Source organism: Vulpes lagopus, chromosome 1, assembly GCF_018345385.1.
Source record: "Vulpes lagopus strain Blue_001 chromosome 1, ASM1834538v1, whole genome shotgun sequence".
NCBI classification, from domain to species: domain Eukaryota; kingdom Metazoa; phylum Chordata; class Mammalia; order Carnivora; family Canidae; genus Vulpes; species Vulpes lagopus.
The window spans coordinates 90860141-90878763 of NC_054824.1; the positions used below are offsets into that span (position 1 = coordinate 90860141).

General features: G+C 40.2%; 1 protein-coding gene across 1 annotated transcript in view; it reads left to right on the forward strand.

The window, feature by feature from the left end:
- The window catches only part of MYH15 (myosin heavy chain 15), a 150288-nt gene that overhangs the window by 105022 nt on the left and 26643 nt on the right, over positions 1–18623 (forward strand). Inside the window, exons 34-36 of the mRNA XM_041748566.1 lie at positions 758–873; positions 17517–17709; positions 17920–18123. Of these exons, the coding sequence (XP_041604500.1) occupies positions 758–873; positions 17517–17709; positions 17920–18123 (513 nt within the window). The remainder of the gene's footprint in view (positions 1–757; positions 874–17516; positions 17710–17919; positions 18124–18623) is intronic.

The window sequence follows — 18623 nt, forward strand, 5'->3', positions numbered from 1 at the left end:
GTCTGTTTGTTTCTACTTCTCTATAAATTGTGTCTTTGGAACAGGCTTTAAAGATTTATTCAAAGCTATACTTTTAAACTTGAATCACCTTTATAACATCCCTGGCAGTAATTGCCTTGCCTAGATTTAAATACTCGGAGGGGCAGGAGACTTCCTTAGCTGTCAAAGCAAGCTATCTGAAGTAGTGTTAATAATTATGGTGATGATGGCTCACACCGAGTATTATGTGTCAAGTACATCCTAAATTCCTTTATTGTTCTTCCTCTGACAATATTTGGACACTAGCCTGTTTCCTGCTCTCTGAATGCTTTCAACTTTTTCTCTATTCCTCCATGATGTCCAGTATTAAATAAAAGATCCCAAGGAGGAGTTACCACCTTCCTTATCCTACCTTTGATCCCTTTATTGATTCATCCTGAAGATGAACTACATTAAGCGAAGTCAAGAGTAATAAATTAAAAGGTTTAAATATAGTCACAGACAAGATTGAAATTCTCTATTTTAAAAAAATGTGTTAGAATTCTAGTTCCTGAACTACAGGCGAGAGCCCTAGGAATGTCAAAGCTGTGAGTGACATGACAAACAAAAGCAGTCACTTGTCTCTCATCCTGTTCCAATCTTCAGGGACCTGGTTTGAACTTGGAGCTCTTCCGGCAACTCCAAAGAGAGCTTACAGTAGTGACATACATCACTTAAAAAAAAAAATTTGCATTCAAAAAGTAGACTTAACTTAGTACTTTTAATTTATGTATTTCAGGGAGCTCTGGAACGTAATGAAAGCAAGATTCTTCGCTTCCAGCTTGAACTCTTGGAAGCTAAAGCAGAACTTGAAAGAAAGCTTTCAGAGAAAAATGAAGAAATAGAAAATTTTAGGTATCTGAGCTTATTCTGATGAGCAACATTTGCATATTCTAGAATCCTTGACTGAACAGAACATGCTGTGTTTGGCTGCCTTTATGGCCTCTGTTGGAATGTCACCAAAGAAACTTAGCCAGTCCAACCCTACAGCAGCCTCTTTCTAGTGAGCTCACCACTATTAATATAAAGGCACACCTCTATGCAATTACTGTCTGTTTTTATGATTTTCTTATATTTGAGCAGCTTCTGTTTTCATAGAGACTCCAGAGAACACACCAAAAAAAAAAAAAGGCATAATTATATGCACGCAGGTGGGGGGGCACTACCCCAGTCTCTTTCTTGGGCATTGAAGAAGCTGACTGATAATGCTGAACGGTGGAGGAAAGGAACCAAAAAATGTGATGCGGTGCATTAAAATTAATGTCAGATCAGAGTGAAGTTTTCACATACCCCCTGCCTGTACCTGCAGCCATTTGTTTGGAGAGAAGCAGAAGCCAGGAGCTAAGCTGCTTATTGAATCCCTGGTGAAGAGGCCGAGTCTTAATAGCCAGGAAACTGAATTAGGCAGGACTCACGGGTGGCAGGATCTTTTCTTAGCTTCATCATTACAAGCTGATGACTTTAGACATTCTACTTCTTAGCGTCTCAGTGAAGCGAGGGGGATAAAAGCAGCCCCATACATGTCACAGAAGGTGGCGGGGAAGATCAGTGAGCTGATGTTGGCAAAGCACTTCACACTGTATAGATCAAAGGCACAATTATAAACACATGGAATCCACTATGATTATATTATTTATCTCATTTGTCCCATTAAGTCAATGCCATATGTCGGCAAGGAAAATCATTTGAGTCTGAGCTTTGACTGGCATGTTGCTTTCAACATGTTTGCTAAACAATTTTTTTTTAAAATTGCTAATGTATTCACCAGAACTGGCTTCTCTCCTACCGCCCAAATTCAGACAAAACTCCCATGGGGGTCATTTTTTTTTTTAATGAGGACATCAAGCCAAATTTGGCCCTTCTGCGTGCTTTGAGTTATCCTTGCTCTCCCTCACCAGCACTTTTCCTCTCTAGGCCTGACTGTGGGGATGAATTCTGGTCTACTTAAGAGGCTCTGAGTCAGTGTCTAAAAGAATTTTTTTGATGAAGGGCAAAACATTGGGCCTTGATATTTGCCCTACTTCCTTCTGTGAGGAACAAAAACGAACGTTTCTTTGTGCAGTTAAAAAAAAAAAAAAAAAAAAAAGCTCATTTCAGGTAACGTCAAACCTGCACCTATTAATAAACCCAGCTAAGGAAAAATGAATCCCCCGAGAGTCTGCATCTTGTCAGGTACATCTGAATGTCTTACAGCAGTTCAGCAATTATAATAATCTTAGTGCAGAGGAAGCCGGAGATCCAAACAGCCGGGGCTGGAAGAAGAAAGAAGTGAGCACTAGCCTGGAGCCCTGGAGGGCCTGAGAAAGGAAGGGGGCGGGCTGGCGGGTGGGGCCAGCTCGTCAGGAGTTTTAGTTAATGATTCATAATAACTATAATAGGTACATCCGGAAAGGAGAGCCGAGCCCATCTTACAAAATATCACAAATGCCCTCGCAGACCGTGCTGTGCCAATGCTCTGTGCAGGCACAGGCTGTGTCGGGATGCCTGGGTTCAATCTGGACCTCAGGGCTGGGAGAGGTTGGGGTCCAGAGGAAACTGAGTAGATTGGCAGGGGTTGTGGTGGTGGGGGGTACTAGCAAAGCAGAGCATTCTGAGCAATCGAGGATGAGCCAGGTAGGGTTCTAGAATGCACGGGATGAGGTGCTGGGTCCTACATCTGCATAAACCTTGGGAGAGTCCATGGAGGTTGGGGGAGGCCTGTGGGGCGGGACCCAGGAGGTGGCAGGGACCAGAGAAGCAGGGGAGACGCAGAAACGGAGCCCTGATTGAGCTGCAGGCTGCGGGGTTTCGCTCACCTCCCCCTCTGCTGCCGAGCTTGCTCTGCCACCGGGTGAGGACTAATCCGGAGTGAGCTGGAGGCCTGCTGGTGGGGAAAAGTATGAGCAGCTGGTATATGTGTCATCTGTTTCACTTGTTAAACACATATTTGAGCACTTCACGTTGGCCAGACACTGTGCCTGCTATTCTCGTCGGGGCTTCCTAAACTTTTATGGATTGGTAGAGCTTTCTTTAAAAAGAAAATTTTTTTTTTCCTAAAGGGTTCTAATGAACATAGTTGGAGGTAGGGAGGCGATAAGGTGATAATGCAGTCACTGATGGAAGGCGAAGAGGTCTGGGTGGCTGGCTTTGGTCCTCTCCATCCTCGATGGAGGAAAAGAGGAACGCTGGCAGCTAAGCTAGTGGCCGTTGCGGTCACCTAAGTCAAGTTCTAACCTCAAGATTCAGAACTGGGTTGAAAATGAGTGGGTCAGGCGTGTCTTGAATTTTCAGAGGCCACTGGCTGTATCCCTCCTCCAGCTCCGGATTTGCAGGGAAATGCTGAAATGTGTGAGTGACTTCTCACGGCCCAGAGCCAGGGTGCACCTGGCCTGGTCTGCTCTCCCCAGACACACCCAGAGGGACGCTGGGATGCTTTCAGGAATGAAACCCTGGAATTCCTTACTCTGTCAAAATGCGCCAGCTTGCTTTGCTTTGATCACCTATGGAAGGTTGAACAAATCCGGGTGGGAGTAGATCGCGCAGGGGAGAGAACAATTCTCCTTGCCCTCTTTGGGTCTCTGGCTGATTCTGGGGATTAAACTGACTTAAGACAGGGTAACAGGAGAAAAGTGTAGACACATTATTGAATTTTTACATGTACATGGGAGGCCTTCACAAGGGAGTGAAGACCCAGGGACATGACCAGAGCAGGAAGATTTTAAACCTTTTAGACAAAGAAACAATGAGTTTGTGAAGAATTGACAAGGCACAGGGATTTGGGTTAGGGGTAGTAAATGCTGAAAAATTAAGGTTTGTTTATACAGGCTTCTCAGCCCTAACATCCCTCTTGGTGATAAGCCCCTCTGTGTCCCCTCCTTCAGTACAAGGGGAGGGCATCTCTCACATGTGAGGTTTATCTCCTGCATTCAGAGCAGAAGGGTTTAGAACAATCTTCCTGCTTTTGTTGTTTTCTCAAACTCCTTGAGCTTGAGATATTGAATATGCCAAGGTGCCACGGTTTGGGGTAGCATACCCTGGATGGCGTCAATAGTCGATATTTTTGGATTTGCAGGCCATAGGGTCTCAATCTCTACCCAACTTTGTAGCCGTAGTTTGAATGCAGCCATAGACAGTAGGAGATCCAATGGGCATGGCTGGATTTGGCTCATAGCTCCTAGTTTGCCCACCCCTGGCCATAGCCTTGAGGGTCTGGTGATGTTGCATCATGTTTTCCTTTCCCTTGGTCTGTTCCTCAAAACTCTGATGCCAACCTTCACACATGCTCTTAATCTATAAGCACCATCAAACTTAATTTCATTGGTTGTCTGAGTTTCTGCTAGAATATGTTTAAGTCTTTTCTCATTTCAAAGTAAAATATTTTAGCACGTCCTTAAGAAATAGGACCTCAATCTCAGACATGGTATTTAGTTAGGAAGATGCTTTGTTAATCACTTTAAAGCTAAATCATATATATTAGAAATAAGGAAAATCTTATATGTCTCTGATATAGATGAACAATATTGCAAAAGAAAAAACTGACCTGTTGAACTATTTAAAACCACTAAGGAAAAAAAAAATAATAAAACCACTAAGGCTTTAAAGGTTTCTTTTAATTCTAAGGGTTTGTTCCCAAGTTTTAAGGGTTTTTTTTTTATTCTAAATTTTTAAAAATGTAACATACAGTGTTATCTTGGTTTCAAGTGTGCAATATAACGATTCAACAATTCTGTACATTAGTCGGTGCTCATCACGAGGAGTGTACTCTTAATCCACCTATTTCACCCATCTCCAGTCTGGTAACCGTCAGTTTGTTTTCTATAGTTATGAGTTTGTTTTTTGGTTTGTTTTTTTTTTCCTTCATTTGTGTTGCTTCTTAAATTCCACGTATGAGTGAAATTATATGGTATTTATCTCTCTCTGCCTGACTTATTCCACTTAGCATTATACCATCTAGATACATCCATTACACCCTCTAGATTGATTCAAGAATCTATTCTTTTATGGTTGAGTAATATTACACACACACACCACATCTTCTGTGTCCATTTATCTGTTGATGGACACTTGGGCTGCTTCCATAATTTGGCTATTGTAAATAATGCTTCAATAAACATAGGGGTACATATATCTTTTCAAATTAGGGGTTTTGTTTTCTTTGGGTAAATGACCAGTAGTGGAATTGCTGGCTCATATGGTAATTACATTTTTAATTTTTGGAGGAACCTCCAGACTGTCATCCATAGTGGCTTTACCAGTTTGCATTCCCACCAACAGTGTACATTTTCTCTACATTCTCACCAACATTTATTATTTCTTGTGTTTTTGATTTTAGACATTCTGACAGGTGTGAGATGATATCTCATTGTGGTTTTGATTTGCACTTCCCTGATGATGAGTGATGTTGAGCATCTGTTTGTGTGTCTGTTGGCCATCTGTACACGTCTTCTCTAGAGAAATGTCTATTGGTGTCTTTTGCCCATTATTGAATTGGGTTATTTGGAGGTTTTTGGTGTTGAGTTGTGTAAGTTTTTTAGATATTTTGGATACTAACCCTTTATTGGTATGTCATTCACAAATGTCCCTTTAGTAGGTGGTCTTTTAGTTTTGTCAATGGTTTCTTTTGCTGTGCAAAACCTTTTTATTTTCAGGTAGTCCCAATAGTTTATTTTTGCTTTTATTTCCCTTGCCTGAAGAGACATAGGTAGAAACTTTTCTAAAAGTTGCTAAAGCCAAGTAAGAGAAATTACTACCTGTGCTCTCTTCTACGAATTTTATGGTTTCAAGTGTTACATTTAGGGCTTTAATCCATTTGGAGGTTTTCTTTGTATATGGTTTAAGAAAGTGGTCCAGTTTCACTCTTTTGCATGTTGCTGTCCAGTTTTCTCAACACCATTTGTTGAAGAGACTGTCTTTTTCCCATTGCCTATTCTTGCCTTCTTTGTCATATATTAACTGACCATATAAACATGGGTTTATTTCTGGGCTCTCTATTCTATTTTGCTGATCTATGTTTCTGTTTTTGTGCCAGTATCATACTGTTTTGATTACTACACCTTTGTAGTATATCTGGAAATTTGGAATTGCAATACGCCCAGTTTTGTTCTTTTATAAGATTGCTTTGGCTATTCAGGGTCTTTTATGGTTTTGTACAAATTTTAGGATTATTCTAGTTCTGTGAAAAATGCTGCTGGCATTTTGATAGGAATTGAATTAAATCTGTCAATTACTTTGGGTAGTATGGACATTTTAACAAGATTTGTTCTTCCAATCCATGAGCATGGAATATCTTTCCATTTGGTCATGCCATCTTCTATTTATTTCATCAGTGCTTTATAGTTTTCAGAATATAGGTCTTTCACCTCATTGGGTAAGTTTATACCTAGGTATTTTATTACTTTAGTGCAATTGTAAATGTTTTTTTTTCTTGATTTCTCTATTAATTCATTATTAGTGTATGTAAATGCAATGGATTTCTGTATAATTGATTTTGTATCCTATGACTTTACTGAACCAATTTATCAGTTGTAGTGGGGTTTTTTGGTGGCATCTTTAGGGTTTTCTACAAGTAGTATCATGTCATTGCAGATAGGGAAAGTTTTCCTTCTTCCTTACCAATATGGATGTCTTTCATTTCTTTTTGTTGTCTGATTGCTTCAGTTAGGACTCCCTCCTCTAGTACTGTGTTGAATAAAAGTGGTAAGAGTAGACAACTTTGTCTTATTCCTGATCTTAGGGGGAAAGATCTGTTTTTCACCATTGAGTATAATGTTAGCTGTGGGTTTTTCAGATATAGTCTTTATTATGCTCAAGTATGTTCCCAGTAAACCTACTTTGTTGAGAGTTGTTTTTCATGAATGGATGTTGTACTTTTCAAGTGCTTTTTCTCTATCAATTGAAATGACCTACGGTTTTTATCCTTTATTTTGATGTTGATGTGATGCATCACATTGATTAATTTGCAAGTATTGAACCACCCTTGCATCCCAGGAATAAATCCCACTTGATCACAGAGAATGATTTTTTTTTAAGGTATTGTATAGTCAGATTCAGTTTGCTAATATTTTGTTGAGGATATTTGCATCTATATTCATCAGAGATACTGGCCTACAGTTCTGTTTTTATAGTGTTTTTATCTGCTTTTAGTATCAAGATACTGCTGGCCTCATAGAATGAATTTGGAAGTTCTCCTTCCTCTTCTATTTTTTGGAATAGTTTGAGAAGATTAGACATTAACTCTCCTTTAAATTTTTGATGGAATTCACCTGTGAAGCCATCCTGGACTTTTGTTTGTTGGGAGTTTTTTTTTTTAATTTTTTTTATTATTTATTTATGAGAGTCATACAGAGAGAGAGAGAGAGAGAGGCAGAGACATAGGTAGAGGGAGAAGCAGGCTCCATGCACCGGGAGCCTGACGTGGGATTCGATCCCAGGTCTCCAGGATCGCGCCCTGGGCCAAAGGCAGGTGCCAAACCGCTGCGCCACCCAGGGATCCCGAGAGTTTTTTTGATTACTGATTCAATTTCATTGCTGATAATTGATCTGTTAAAATTTTCTATTTCTTCATGATTCAGTTTTAGGAGGTTACATTTCTAGGAATTTATCCATTTCTTCTAGCTTGTTCAGTTTGTTGGCATGTAACTTTTCATAATATTCTCTTACAGCCCTTTGTATTTCTCTGGTGTCAGTTGTTATTTCTCTTTCATTTCTGACTTTGTTTGACTCTTTCTCTCTCCCCCTCTCTCTCTTTCTCCCTCTCTCTCTCTTTCTTTTGGTAGCCTGACTAAAGGTTTATGTATTTTGTTGATTTTTTTTCAAGTAACTAGCTCCTGGTTTCATTGATCTATTCTATTGTGTATTAGTTTCCATTTTGTTTATTTCTGCTCTAATCTTTATTATTTCCTTCCTTTGACGTTTTTGTCTTTTTCTAGATTCTTTAGATATAGGGGTAGATAGTTTGAGATTTTTCTTGCTTTTTGAGGCAGGCCTATATTGTTAGAACAGCTTTTGCTGTATCCCAAAGATTTTGGGATGTTTTTGTTTTCATTTTCATTTGTCTTCATGTATTTTTTTTAACTCTTGTTTGATTTCTTGGTTGATCCATTCATTACTTAGTAGTATGTTATTTAACCTCAATGTGTTCTTTCCAGATATTTTCTTCTGATTGATTTCTAGTCTTGAAACATTGTGGTAGACAAGATGCATGATAGGACTTCAATCTTTTGAATTCATTGAAATTTGTTTTGTGGCCTAGTATGTGATCTATTCTGGAAAATATTCCATGTACATTGAAAAGAATATATATTTTGCTGTTTTAGGATGGAATATTCTGAATATATCTCTTCAGTCCATCTGGTCTAGTGTGTCATTCAAAGCCACTGTTGCCTTGACTTTCTGTTTTGATGATATATCCATTGATTTAAGTGGGATGTTAAAGTTCCCTACTATTATCGTATTACTATCACTTCCTTCCTTCATGTTTGTTATTACCTGCTTTTTGTGCTTGGGTACTCCCATGTTGGGTGCCTAAATATTTACAACTCTTATATCTTCTTGTTGGATTATTCCCTTTATGATTATACAGTGTCCTTCTTTGTCTCTTGTTACAGTCTTTGTTTTAAAGTCTATTTTGTCCAATGCTACTCTGACTTCCATTTGCATGGTAAATGCTATTCCATCCTTTCACTTTTTTTTTTTATTATAAAGGTTTACTTAGAATATAGTTTGGCTGTGTTGGCTACCATTTTTGGCAAACGTTTAAATACTTTCAGGAACCAAAAATTGTCAGTGCCCTCCTTTAGGGCTCCTTTCTCACTCGAGTAGGAGGCTACATTTGCCTCTGCTGTTTAAGACCCTGACCTCACAGCTACACCTCTGCAGGACTCCCAGAACCAGATTCAGGCCTGGTACCCTTGAAGCAGCCCTCTGCTGAGATAAAAAGGCAGAGGGTTGTCCCTCTGTCTCCCTTCCCCAGGTGCCTGCAGTCTAGTCCACCTCCTGCCCATCCACTGTGCCCTAGAGGCCAATCCATCCCTGGGTCTCTGGGGAAGCTGCCTCTACTTTCTCCTGGAGGATTAGCCTTCCTACTTCTTGGTGGGTAGCTGCCCAGGGTCTCTGCCAGGTGGGGAATGCAGCTCATTGCCTGAAGTCCCTTCTCCTCCAACAGAAGAGGATGTGCTTGAAGGAACACCAGAGTCCCTGTTAAAGATAGTATAGATGACTGGGTTGAGCAAGCTGTTGTAGTAGCCAATCCAGAAAAAGAACTTGAAGACAGATTGGCACCTGGCATGCCTTAGGGCAGATGCCCTGAAGGCTGTACCTGAAGACAGAGGGAAACCAGCAGAGCAGCAACCCACCCATCCACAGGGGTATGATGGTGAAGTGCTCTTGCACACCTAGGCCACCTTGCCTCGGCACATGCTGCTGCATACCTAGCCTGGCACCCCCGCCTCCCTGGCCCCCGCAGGACAGAAAAAACAGGGAGCATGAGCTGGTGCCTGGCAGGCACCTGACAGGGCATGGATCTCCGTTAGCCAGTGCTTCCAGTTCACTTAACCCCAGCCAGACCCTGGAATATCGGTAGCTGCCCTTCCTGCCCACATTAGGCTGCTGTCCTCCAGCTGTTCCTGCATTTGCACAGCCCCTGCTGAGGCACCCAGCCCTCTTTCTTTAGTCCTGCAGGCACGTTTGTGGCACTAGAGTACCTCTTCTTGCTGAGCATGCACATATGTATCTTGGCCCTACAGTAGATGTTGGCCTAGATCGGTCCCACAGTGAGGCAAGGTGGGAGAAGAAGCTGTTGCAGCAGGGCTTGAGATACCTTTCTACTTTTTAAGGCTGCGTTATGGTTAGGTAGCACTGTCAGGCTGGCAGTACAGCCAGAGGAGTGGTGGGAAGGAGATGACAGCAAAGATGAGCCACATGGCCACATCCATCCCTTCACTTTCAAACTGCCGGTGTCTTTAGGTCTGAAATGAATCTCTTGACAGCATACAGATGGGTCTTGCTTTTTCATTCTGCCATCTTACGTCTTTTCATTGGAGTTTTTAGTCCTTTTACATTCAGAGTAATTATTGATAGGTATGTACTAATCAAGGTTCTGTTACTTGTTTGTTTTTTTAAGATTTTATTTATTTATTTTGAAAGAGAGAGAGAGAGAGCAAGCACGAGCAGGGGGGAGAGGGAGAAGGAGAACAGGGAGCCTAATAGGGAACTCGATCCCAGGACCCTGGGATCATGACTGGAGCTGAAGGCAGATGCTTACCCTACTGAGCTACCCAGGCACGCTTTGTTACTTGTTATATGGTGTTTTTGTAGTTCTGTTCCTTTCTTCTCTTGCTCTTTTTCTCTCCTGGTTTGCTGGCTTTTTTTAGTAATATACTTGGATTCCTTTCTCTTTATTTTTTGCATATCTGTTACTGGTTTTTGACTTGAGTTATAATCAGGTTTATATATAACATGCATATAGCAATCTATTTTAAGTTCACAGTCCTTTAAGTTTGAACCCATTCTTTACTCCTCTCCCCTCCACCTCTTAGGTATATGGTGTCATACTTCACATCCTTTTATTTTGTCCCTTGACTGATTTTTATAAATATACTTAATCTTACTGCTTTTGTGCTTCCTACTTTTCTTATTCCTACTTATAGTCTTTCCACTCAAAAAGTCTCTGACATTTCTTGTAGGGTTGGTTTAATTGTCATGAGTTCCTGTAACTTTTGTTTGGGAAACTCTTTATCCCTCCTATTCTGAATGGTAGCCTTGCTGGATTGAGTATTCTTGGCTGTAGGTTTTTTTTCTTTCAGTACTTTAATATATCATTCCACTTTCTTTTGGCCTGCAAAGTTTCTGCTAAAAGAGCAGTTGATAGCCTTATGGGGTTTCCCTTATATGTAACTGTTTCCTTTTCTCTTTATGCTTTTAAAATTCTATATCACTACTTTTTGCCATTTTAATTACTATGTGTTTTGGTGTAGACCTCCTTGGATTGATTTGCTTGGAGACTCTCCTTGCCTCCTAGATCTGGATTTCTCTTTCTTTCCCCAGATTCAGGAAATTTTTAGCTATTACTTCTTCAGATAAATGTTATGCCCCCCTTTCTCTCCCTATAATGTGAATGTTATGCTCAATGATATCACTGATTTCCCTAGGTCTATTTCCAGTTTTTATTATTATTTTTCTCTCTCCTGTTCAGGTTGATTTCTTTCCATTACCCTGTCCTCCGGGTTGTTGATTTGTTCTTCTGCTTCCTCTAGTCTACTATTTATTCCCTCTGGTACCTTTTTAATTTCAGTTATTGAGTTCTTCATATCTGGTTCTTTTTTATGTTTTCTACCTCTTTGTTGAAGGTCTCACCAAGGTCATCCACTCTTTTGGCAAGTACAGTGTGTATCTTTATGACCATTACTTTAAATTTTCTTTCAAGCATATTATTTATCTTGGTTTTATTTAGCTCTTTTGCTGTGATTTTGTCCTGTTCTTTAATTTGGGACATATTCCTCTGCTCCCTCATTTTTTTTTCTAGCTCTCTGTGTCTGTTCCTATATGTTAGGGAAGTCAACTCTGTCTCCTGTTCTTGAAAGTAGTGTCCTTATGAAGATTAGTAAATAAGTTTTCCCAGATACCCTAAGCATTTTCTTTCTTTTTTTAATTTAAATTTTAGTTAGTTAACATACCATGCAATATTGGCTCCTGGAGTAGAATTCAGTGATTCATCACCTACATATAACACCCAGTGCTTATCACAAGTGCCCTTTTTAGGCACATGATGAGATGAGCACTAGGTGTTATATGTTGGCAAATTGAATTTAAATTAAAAAAAATTTTAAAAAAACCCACAAGTGCCCTCTTTAATACCTATCACCCATCTAGCCCATCCCCCCTTCCATCAACCCTCAGTTTGTTCTTTATCATTAAAAGTCTCTTTTGGCTTGGGGCACCTGGGTGGCTCAGTCACTTAAGTGTCTGTCTTTGGCTCAGGTCATGATCCTGGAGTCCCAGGACTGAGTCCCACATCAGGCTCCCCACTCTGTGGAGAATTTGCTTCCCTCTGACCCTCCCCTCTCTCATGCTTTCTCTCTTTCACTCTCTCTCTCTCTCTCTCAAATAAATAAATAAAATCTTTTTTTCAAAAGTCTTTTATGGCTTCCCTCTCTCCTTTTCCTTCTCTCTTCCTATATGTTCATATGTTGTCTTTCTTTAATTCCACATATGAGTGAGATCATGTGATATTTATCTTTCTCTGACTTATTTCATTTAGTGTAATACACTGCAACTCCATCCACATAGTTGCAAATGGCAAGATTTCATTTTTTGATGGCTGAGTAATGTTCCAGTGTGTGTGTGTGTGTGTGTGTGTGTGTGTGTGATCTTTATTCATCATGCAGTGGACATTTGGGCTCTCTCCATAGTTTGGCTAATTGTTAATAATGCTATTATAAACATCAGGGTGCATGTACCCCTTTAAATCTGTATTTTTGTAGCCTTTGGGTAAATACCTAGTAGTGCAATTGCTGGATCATAGGGTAGTTCAATTTTTAACTTTTTGAGGGACCTCCAAACTGTTCTCCAGAGTGGCTACAGCAGTTTGCATTCTCACCAACAGCACAAGGGGGGTTCCCCATTCTCTGTATCCTTAACACCTATTGTTTCTTTTTTGTTAGTTTTAGCCATTCTGACAGTTGTGAGGTAGTATCTCTTATATAAATATATATATATAATAATATATATGTGTATATAATATATATGTATTTTTTAATTGAAGTTTGATTTGCCAACGTAAAACACCCAGTCCTCATTCTGTCAAGTTGCCTTCCTCAGTGCCTGTCACCTAATCACCCCATTCTCCCACCTGCCTCCCCTTCCAGTTCCCCTTGTTCATTTCCCAGAGTTAGGAGTCTCTCATGGTCTGTTACCCTCTCTAATTTTTCCCACTCATTTTCTCTCCTTTCCCCTATAATCCCTTTCATTATTTTTTATATTCCCCAAATGAATGAGACCATATAATGTTTGTCCTTCTCCGATTGACTTACTTCACTCAGCATAATACCCTCCAGGTCCATCCACATCGAAGCAAATGGTGGGTATTCATCCTTTCTAATGGCTGAGGAATATTCCATTGTATACGTAGACCACATCTTCTTTATCATCTTTCGATGGACACCGAGGCTCCTTCCACAGTTTGGCTATTGTGGACATTGCTGCTATAAACATTGGGGTGCAGGTTCCTAGTGTTTCACTTACAGGTGTCTTTGGGGTAAATACCCAGTTGTGCAATTGCTGGATCATAGAGTAGCTCTGCTTTTAACTCTTTGAGGAACCTCCACACAGGTGGTATCTCATTGTGGCTTTGATTTGTATTTCCCTGACAATGAGTGATGTTGAGCATCTTCGGTTAGTCATCTGGATGTCTTCTTTGGAAAAGCATCTTCTGCCCATTTCTTAACTGGGTTATTTGTTTTATTTGGGGGGGAGGGTTGAGTTTGGTAAGGTCTTTAGAGATTCTAGACGTTAACCCTTTATCAGATATATCATTTGCAAATGTCTTCTCCCATTCAGTAGGCTGCATTTTAGTTTGGTTGATTGTTACCTTCCCTGTGCAGAAGCATTTTATCTTGAAGTCCCAATAGTTCATGTTTGCTTTTGTTTCCCTTGCTTCCAGTGACATGTCTAGTAATACATTGCTACAGACAATGTCAGAGAGGTTGCTGCCTGTGTTCTCCTCTAGGGAGATGATAGTTTCCCGTCTCACATTTGATAGTTTCCTGTCTCACATTTAGGTCTTTCATCCATTTTGAATTTATTTTTGTGTATGATGTAAGAAAGTCCTCCAGTTTCATTTCTCTGCATGTGGCTGTCCAATTTTCCTGACACCATTTGTTGAAGAGCCTATCTTTTTTCCACTGGATATTCTTTCCTGCTTTGTCAAAGATTAGTTGACCATATAGTTGTGGGTCCATTTCTGGGTTCCCTAGTCTATTCCATTGAGCTTTGTGTCTGTTTTTGTTCCAGTACCATCCTATCTTGATGACTACAGCTTTATAATACAGCTCAAAATTTGGAATAGTGTTTTGCTTTTTCAGAATTTCTTTAGTTATTCAGGGTCTTTTCTGGTTCCATACAAATTTTAGGATTGTTTTTTTTAGTTCTGTGAAAAATGCTCATGGTATTTTGATGGGGGTTGCATTAAATGTGTAGATTGCTTTGGGTAATATAGATATTTTAACAATATTCTTCCAATCCATGAGCATGAAATACTTTTCCATTTCTTTGTGTCCTCTTCAATTTCTTTCATAAGTGGTTCTGTAGTGTTCAGAGTATAGACCTTGTCCTTCTGTAGTTAGGTTTATTTCTAGGTATCTTAATGTCTTTGGTGCAATTGCAAATGGGATCGATTCCTTTGGTGTGTAGAAACGCAACAGATTCCTTCACATTGATTTTATATTCTGCAACTTTGCTGAATTCATGTGTTAGTTCTAGTAATTTTTTTGGTGGAGTCTTTCAGATTTTCTATGCAGTGTTTCTTGTCATCTGCAAAGAGTAAAAGTTTGACTTCTTCCTTGACAATTTTGATGCCAAGATGTTTTTCAAACTGCTGCTTCTATGCCATATCTCTAAGGGGCTGTTTGTCATGCAGTCTCTTTAAGGATAGAATTCATTTTTCTATTGTTCTCCCAGAATCCATCCTACTGATTTTCACAGTTCGAGGTACTAAGCCCAATTGTAAGAACTCATGAAGCCATACCCCTCTGATTTTCAAAGCCAAAAGTATGGGGATTTGTCTCTCCCATACAGGTTCCTCGTGCCTGGGATGCTTGGTGTGAGGGTCTGTTTCATTCATCTCTATGTTCCTCACTGCTGTGGACAAACCTATCAGTCCATTTAGGTCTCAACCATGTCTCTGCCCTTTCTATTCTCTTTGATGTGGTTTCTTCTCTACTTTTAGCTGTGAAGAGTTGGTTCTGCTAGTCTGTGTATTTTCTCGTTTATTTACACTGATATGGTGTTACCTAATTTTATCCATGGGATCAGGTCAACATAAGGTCCTCCTACTCCACCATCTCCCCTTGAAGGCTATACCACATCTTCTTTATCCATTCATCTGTTGACGGATACTGGGTTGCTTCCATATCATGGCTATTGTATATAATGCTGCAATAAACATAAGGGTCTAATTTATCTTTTTAAATTAGTATTTGTGTTTTCTTTGGGTAAGTAAGCAGTAGTAGAATTACTGGATCATATGGTAATTCTATTTTTGATTTTTTTGAGGAATGTCCATACTGTTTCTCATAGTGATTGCACAAATTTGCATTCCCACCAACAGTGCATGAGGGTTCCTTTTTCTCCAGATCCTCACCAACCCTTATTATATTTTGCTTTTGAGTTTATCCATTCTCACAGGTGAAAGGTGAGATCTCATTGTGGTTTTGACTTGCATTTCTCTGATGATGAGTGATGTTGAGCATCTATGTGTCTGTTGGCCATCTGTATGTCTTCTTTGGAGAAATATCTGTTCATATCTTTTGCCCATTTGTAATCAGATTATCATTATTTTTGGTGTTGAGTTGTGTATGTTCTTTATATACTGTGGATCTTAATCACTTACTAGGTATATCACTTGCAGAATATCTTTTCCTATTCACTAGGTTGCCTTTTTGTTTTATTGATGGTTTTCCTTTTTAAGTTTTTATATTGATTTTCTTTTTTTGCATTTGATTTCCTTTTTCAAATGTATTCCACATTTCTGGGGGTAAGGAGAGGAATTTCTTACTGTATTGTCCTAGTCCTGAGTGCTTCATTTTTTCTAAAAGGTACTTGGAGGAGTTTTCATTTTAAAACATGACTATGCATGAAATGTATTGATTGTCTAGAGGCCATTCTCTAGACCTGTATCATATCCAAGCCTCTGAAACTACAGCACTTTCTATTGTCTGCAGGCACTCATGAAGATTCATAAACAACTGTAGAAAAGTACAGTTTGAAACATTGCTTAAATAGGATGTATCTTTCTACAGAGGATTTTGACACTAAACAAGAGATGCGTTAGTGTTCTTGCAAGAGGAGAGTCAGCTGTGGCAAAAATAAGTTTCCTCAATATAAGACAAAGAAGTGCCTTAATGCTTTTACTGGTATTGAGAGTGTGAGTCCCTGTGTAAGCCTGCTTGGGCTGCCATAATCAAATGCAGACTGGGTGGCTTAAATGTATAAATTTATTTTCTCACAGTTCTGGAAGGTGGAAGTCCAAAATCAAAGTGTTGGCAAGTTGGGTTTTCCCTGAGGCCTCTCCTTGGCTTACAGATGGCCATCCTGCTGTTGTGTCCTCACATGGTCTTCTGTGCATGTGCATCCCTGGTGTGTTTGTGTGTGTCCAAATCTTCTCTTTTTAAAGGAATACAAATCGGAATGAATTAGGCCTTATCCAACGGTCTCATTTTACCTTAATCACCTCTTTTAGAGGACATATCTCCAAAGATAATCACATTCTGAAATACTGGGGGTTAGGGATTCAACATATAAATGGAGAGGTACATATTCAGCTATAACAGTCTCTGTTAACTTTATATACTGGCATCCCTATAGAATTCTGAACTGCAAGCTGAACAGAAGCCAGGACCTAAGAATAGGCATGTGAAGCTGATCTCAACTTGTGCGGCCCAGGGACATGGGGTTAGCAGAGGAGAGGGGCTAACTCTGGGTGTTACATTCTCCCACTTTGCAAACACGGTTTTAGCATAGGGCTTTGCTGTTATAAAGGAATATTGAAGCAACTGAATCCTCACAACAGCAGTTGATTTTCTCAGCCTACCCTTGACTATACTCCAACTCCTAGAGAAAGATAACCATGCTATTCTAGAAGAGCTAAGCATCTACAGGCCATTAGAGCAGTATTGTGGTCCTTGAGACTTCAGCCTGAGTGCTCTTTCTTACCTTGTTCAGACATGTTTCACCATTGAAAGTAGTTTAAATATTATGGCTATTGGAAGAGCATCCTTCCTTCATCCTTAGCCACTCTAGGAAATCCAGGTGTTTGCTCTATGCTATACATTAGAGCATCTTAGATAAGGCTAAGTCTGCCCCACTGGAACCTCACAAGATTCTGGGAATATTAACCTGTTATGAAGCTTTCATTAACTTTCATTAACCTAACCCTTCAACCTCTATGTTTTAAAAAATATATTTACTTATTTATTTGAGAGAGACAGAGAACATGCAAGTGGGGGGAGAGGGTAGGAGAGAGAATCTCAAGCAGACTCCTCCCTGAGTGTAGAGCTCAATCCCAGAACCCTGAGATCATGACATAAGCCAAAATCAAGAACTGACCATCTAACTGACTGAGCCACCCAGGTGCCCAACCTCAATGTTTCTAAAATGATAACCCTTTAGACTCATTTTGTTAATTACCCAGAATTGTTCTTGAATCTTAATTTTTTTCTGTTTCCTAAACTATTAGGTACGCAGCAGGTAACCTTTCTTAATTTGGGTGCATGATTTTTTTCCCCTGAATGTTATTCTAAAATTAGGAAGAACAAGCAATGCGCTATTGACTCCCTGCAGTCTAGTCTGGATTCTGAAACTAGAAGCAGAATTGAGGTGACCCGGCTGAAGAAGAATGTGGAAGGGGACCTCAGTGAGATGGAACTCCAGCTTAGCTGTGCCAACCGGCAGGTGTCAGAGGCAACCAAATCCCTGGGCCAGCTTCAGACTCAGGTCAAGGTATTTCAAATTGTAATATGGGGGCAGGGAGTAAACAGACTAAGAGATTGTGTTGAGCAATAAAAGTAAGGGCAACAAATCTAATTCTTCAAGAGAGTAGGAACACGCTTAAATTTAAATTGGTGGAGCTTTGCTCGGAGATTGCATGCAGGTGCATATCCTATTGAACTCAGAGCGATCTGTGCCCCAGGCCTGTGTTTTCTCTCGCAGGACCTTCAGGTGCAGCTAGATGACAGCACACACCTGAACAGTGAGCTGAAGGAGCAGGTGGCTATGGCTGAGAGGCACAACTCTCTTCTCCAGTCCGAGCTAGAGGAACTGAGGTCCCTGTACAAGCAGACAGAGTGTGGGCGCAGGCTGGCAGAGGAAGAACTCCTGCAGGCCACAGAGAGAATCAATCTTTTCCATACCCAGGTGAGGCCCATAAGCTCTCCCCATTAGCTGCACCAGCTGTGTGAAGGCAACAGTTTCCACCCACTGTTCAGCCTTAGACCATACATAGTTGTCATGTGAAGCCTTGGGTATGGCATGAGACACAGGGAGCGTCTTTGGCAGCAGAGCAGTGGGCACACTCTTCATTCATACCCAGATGTATTAGTTTCCTAGAGCTATTATAACTCAGGACCACAAACTGAGTGGCTTAAAACAGCAGACACTGATTCTCTCACAGTATGGAAGACCACACGATCGAAACTACGGTGTCGGCTGAGCCATGCTCCTTCTGGATCTCGTAGGTCAATCATCCTTCCTTGCCTTTTTCTAGCTTCTGGTGGTCTGTTGGCAATATTTGGTGTTCCTGAGCTTATAGATGCCTCATTTCAATCCTCAGCCTTCACATGGCATTCTCTCTCCTTGTCTTAACACCATTTTTCTTCTGTTGGTAGTTGTGTCTAAATTTCCCTTTTTTATAAGGA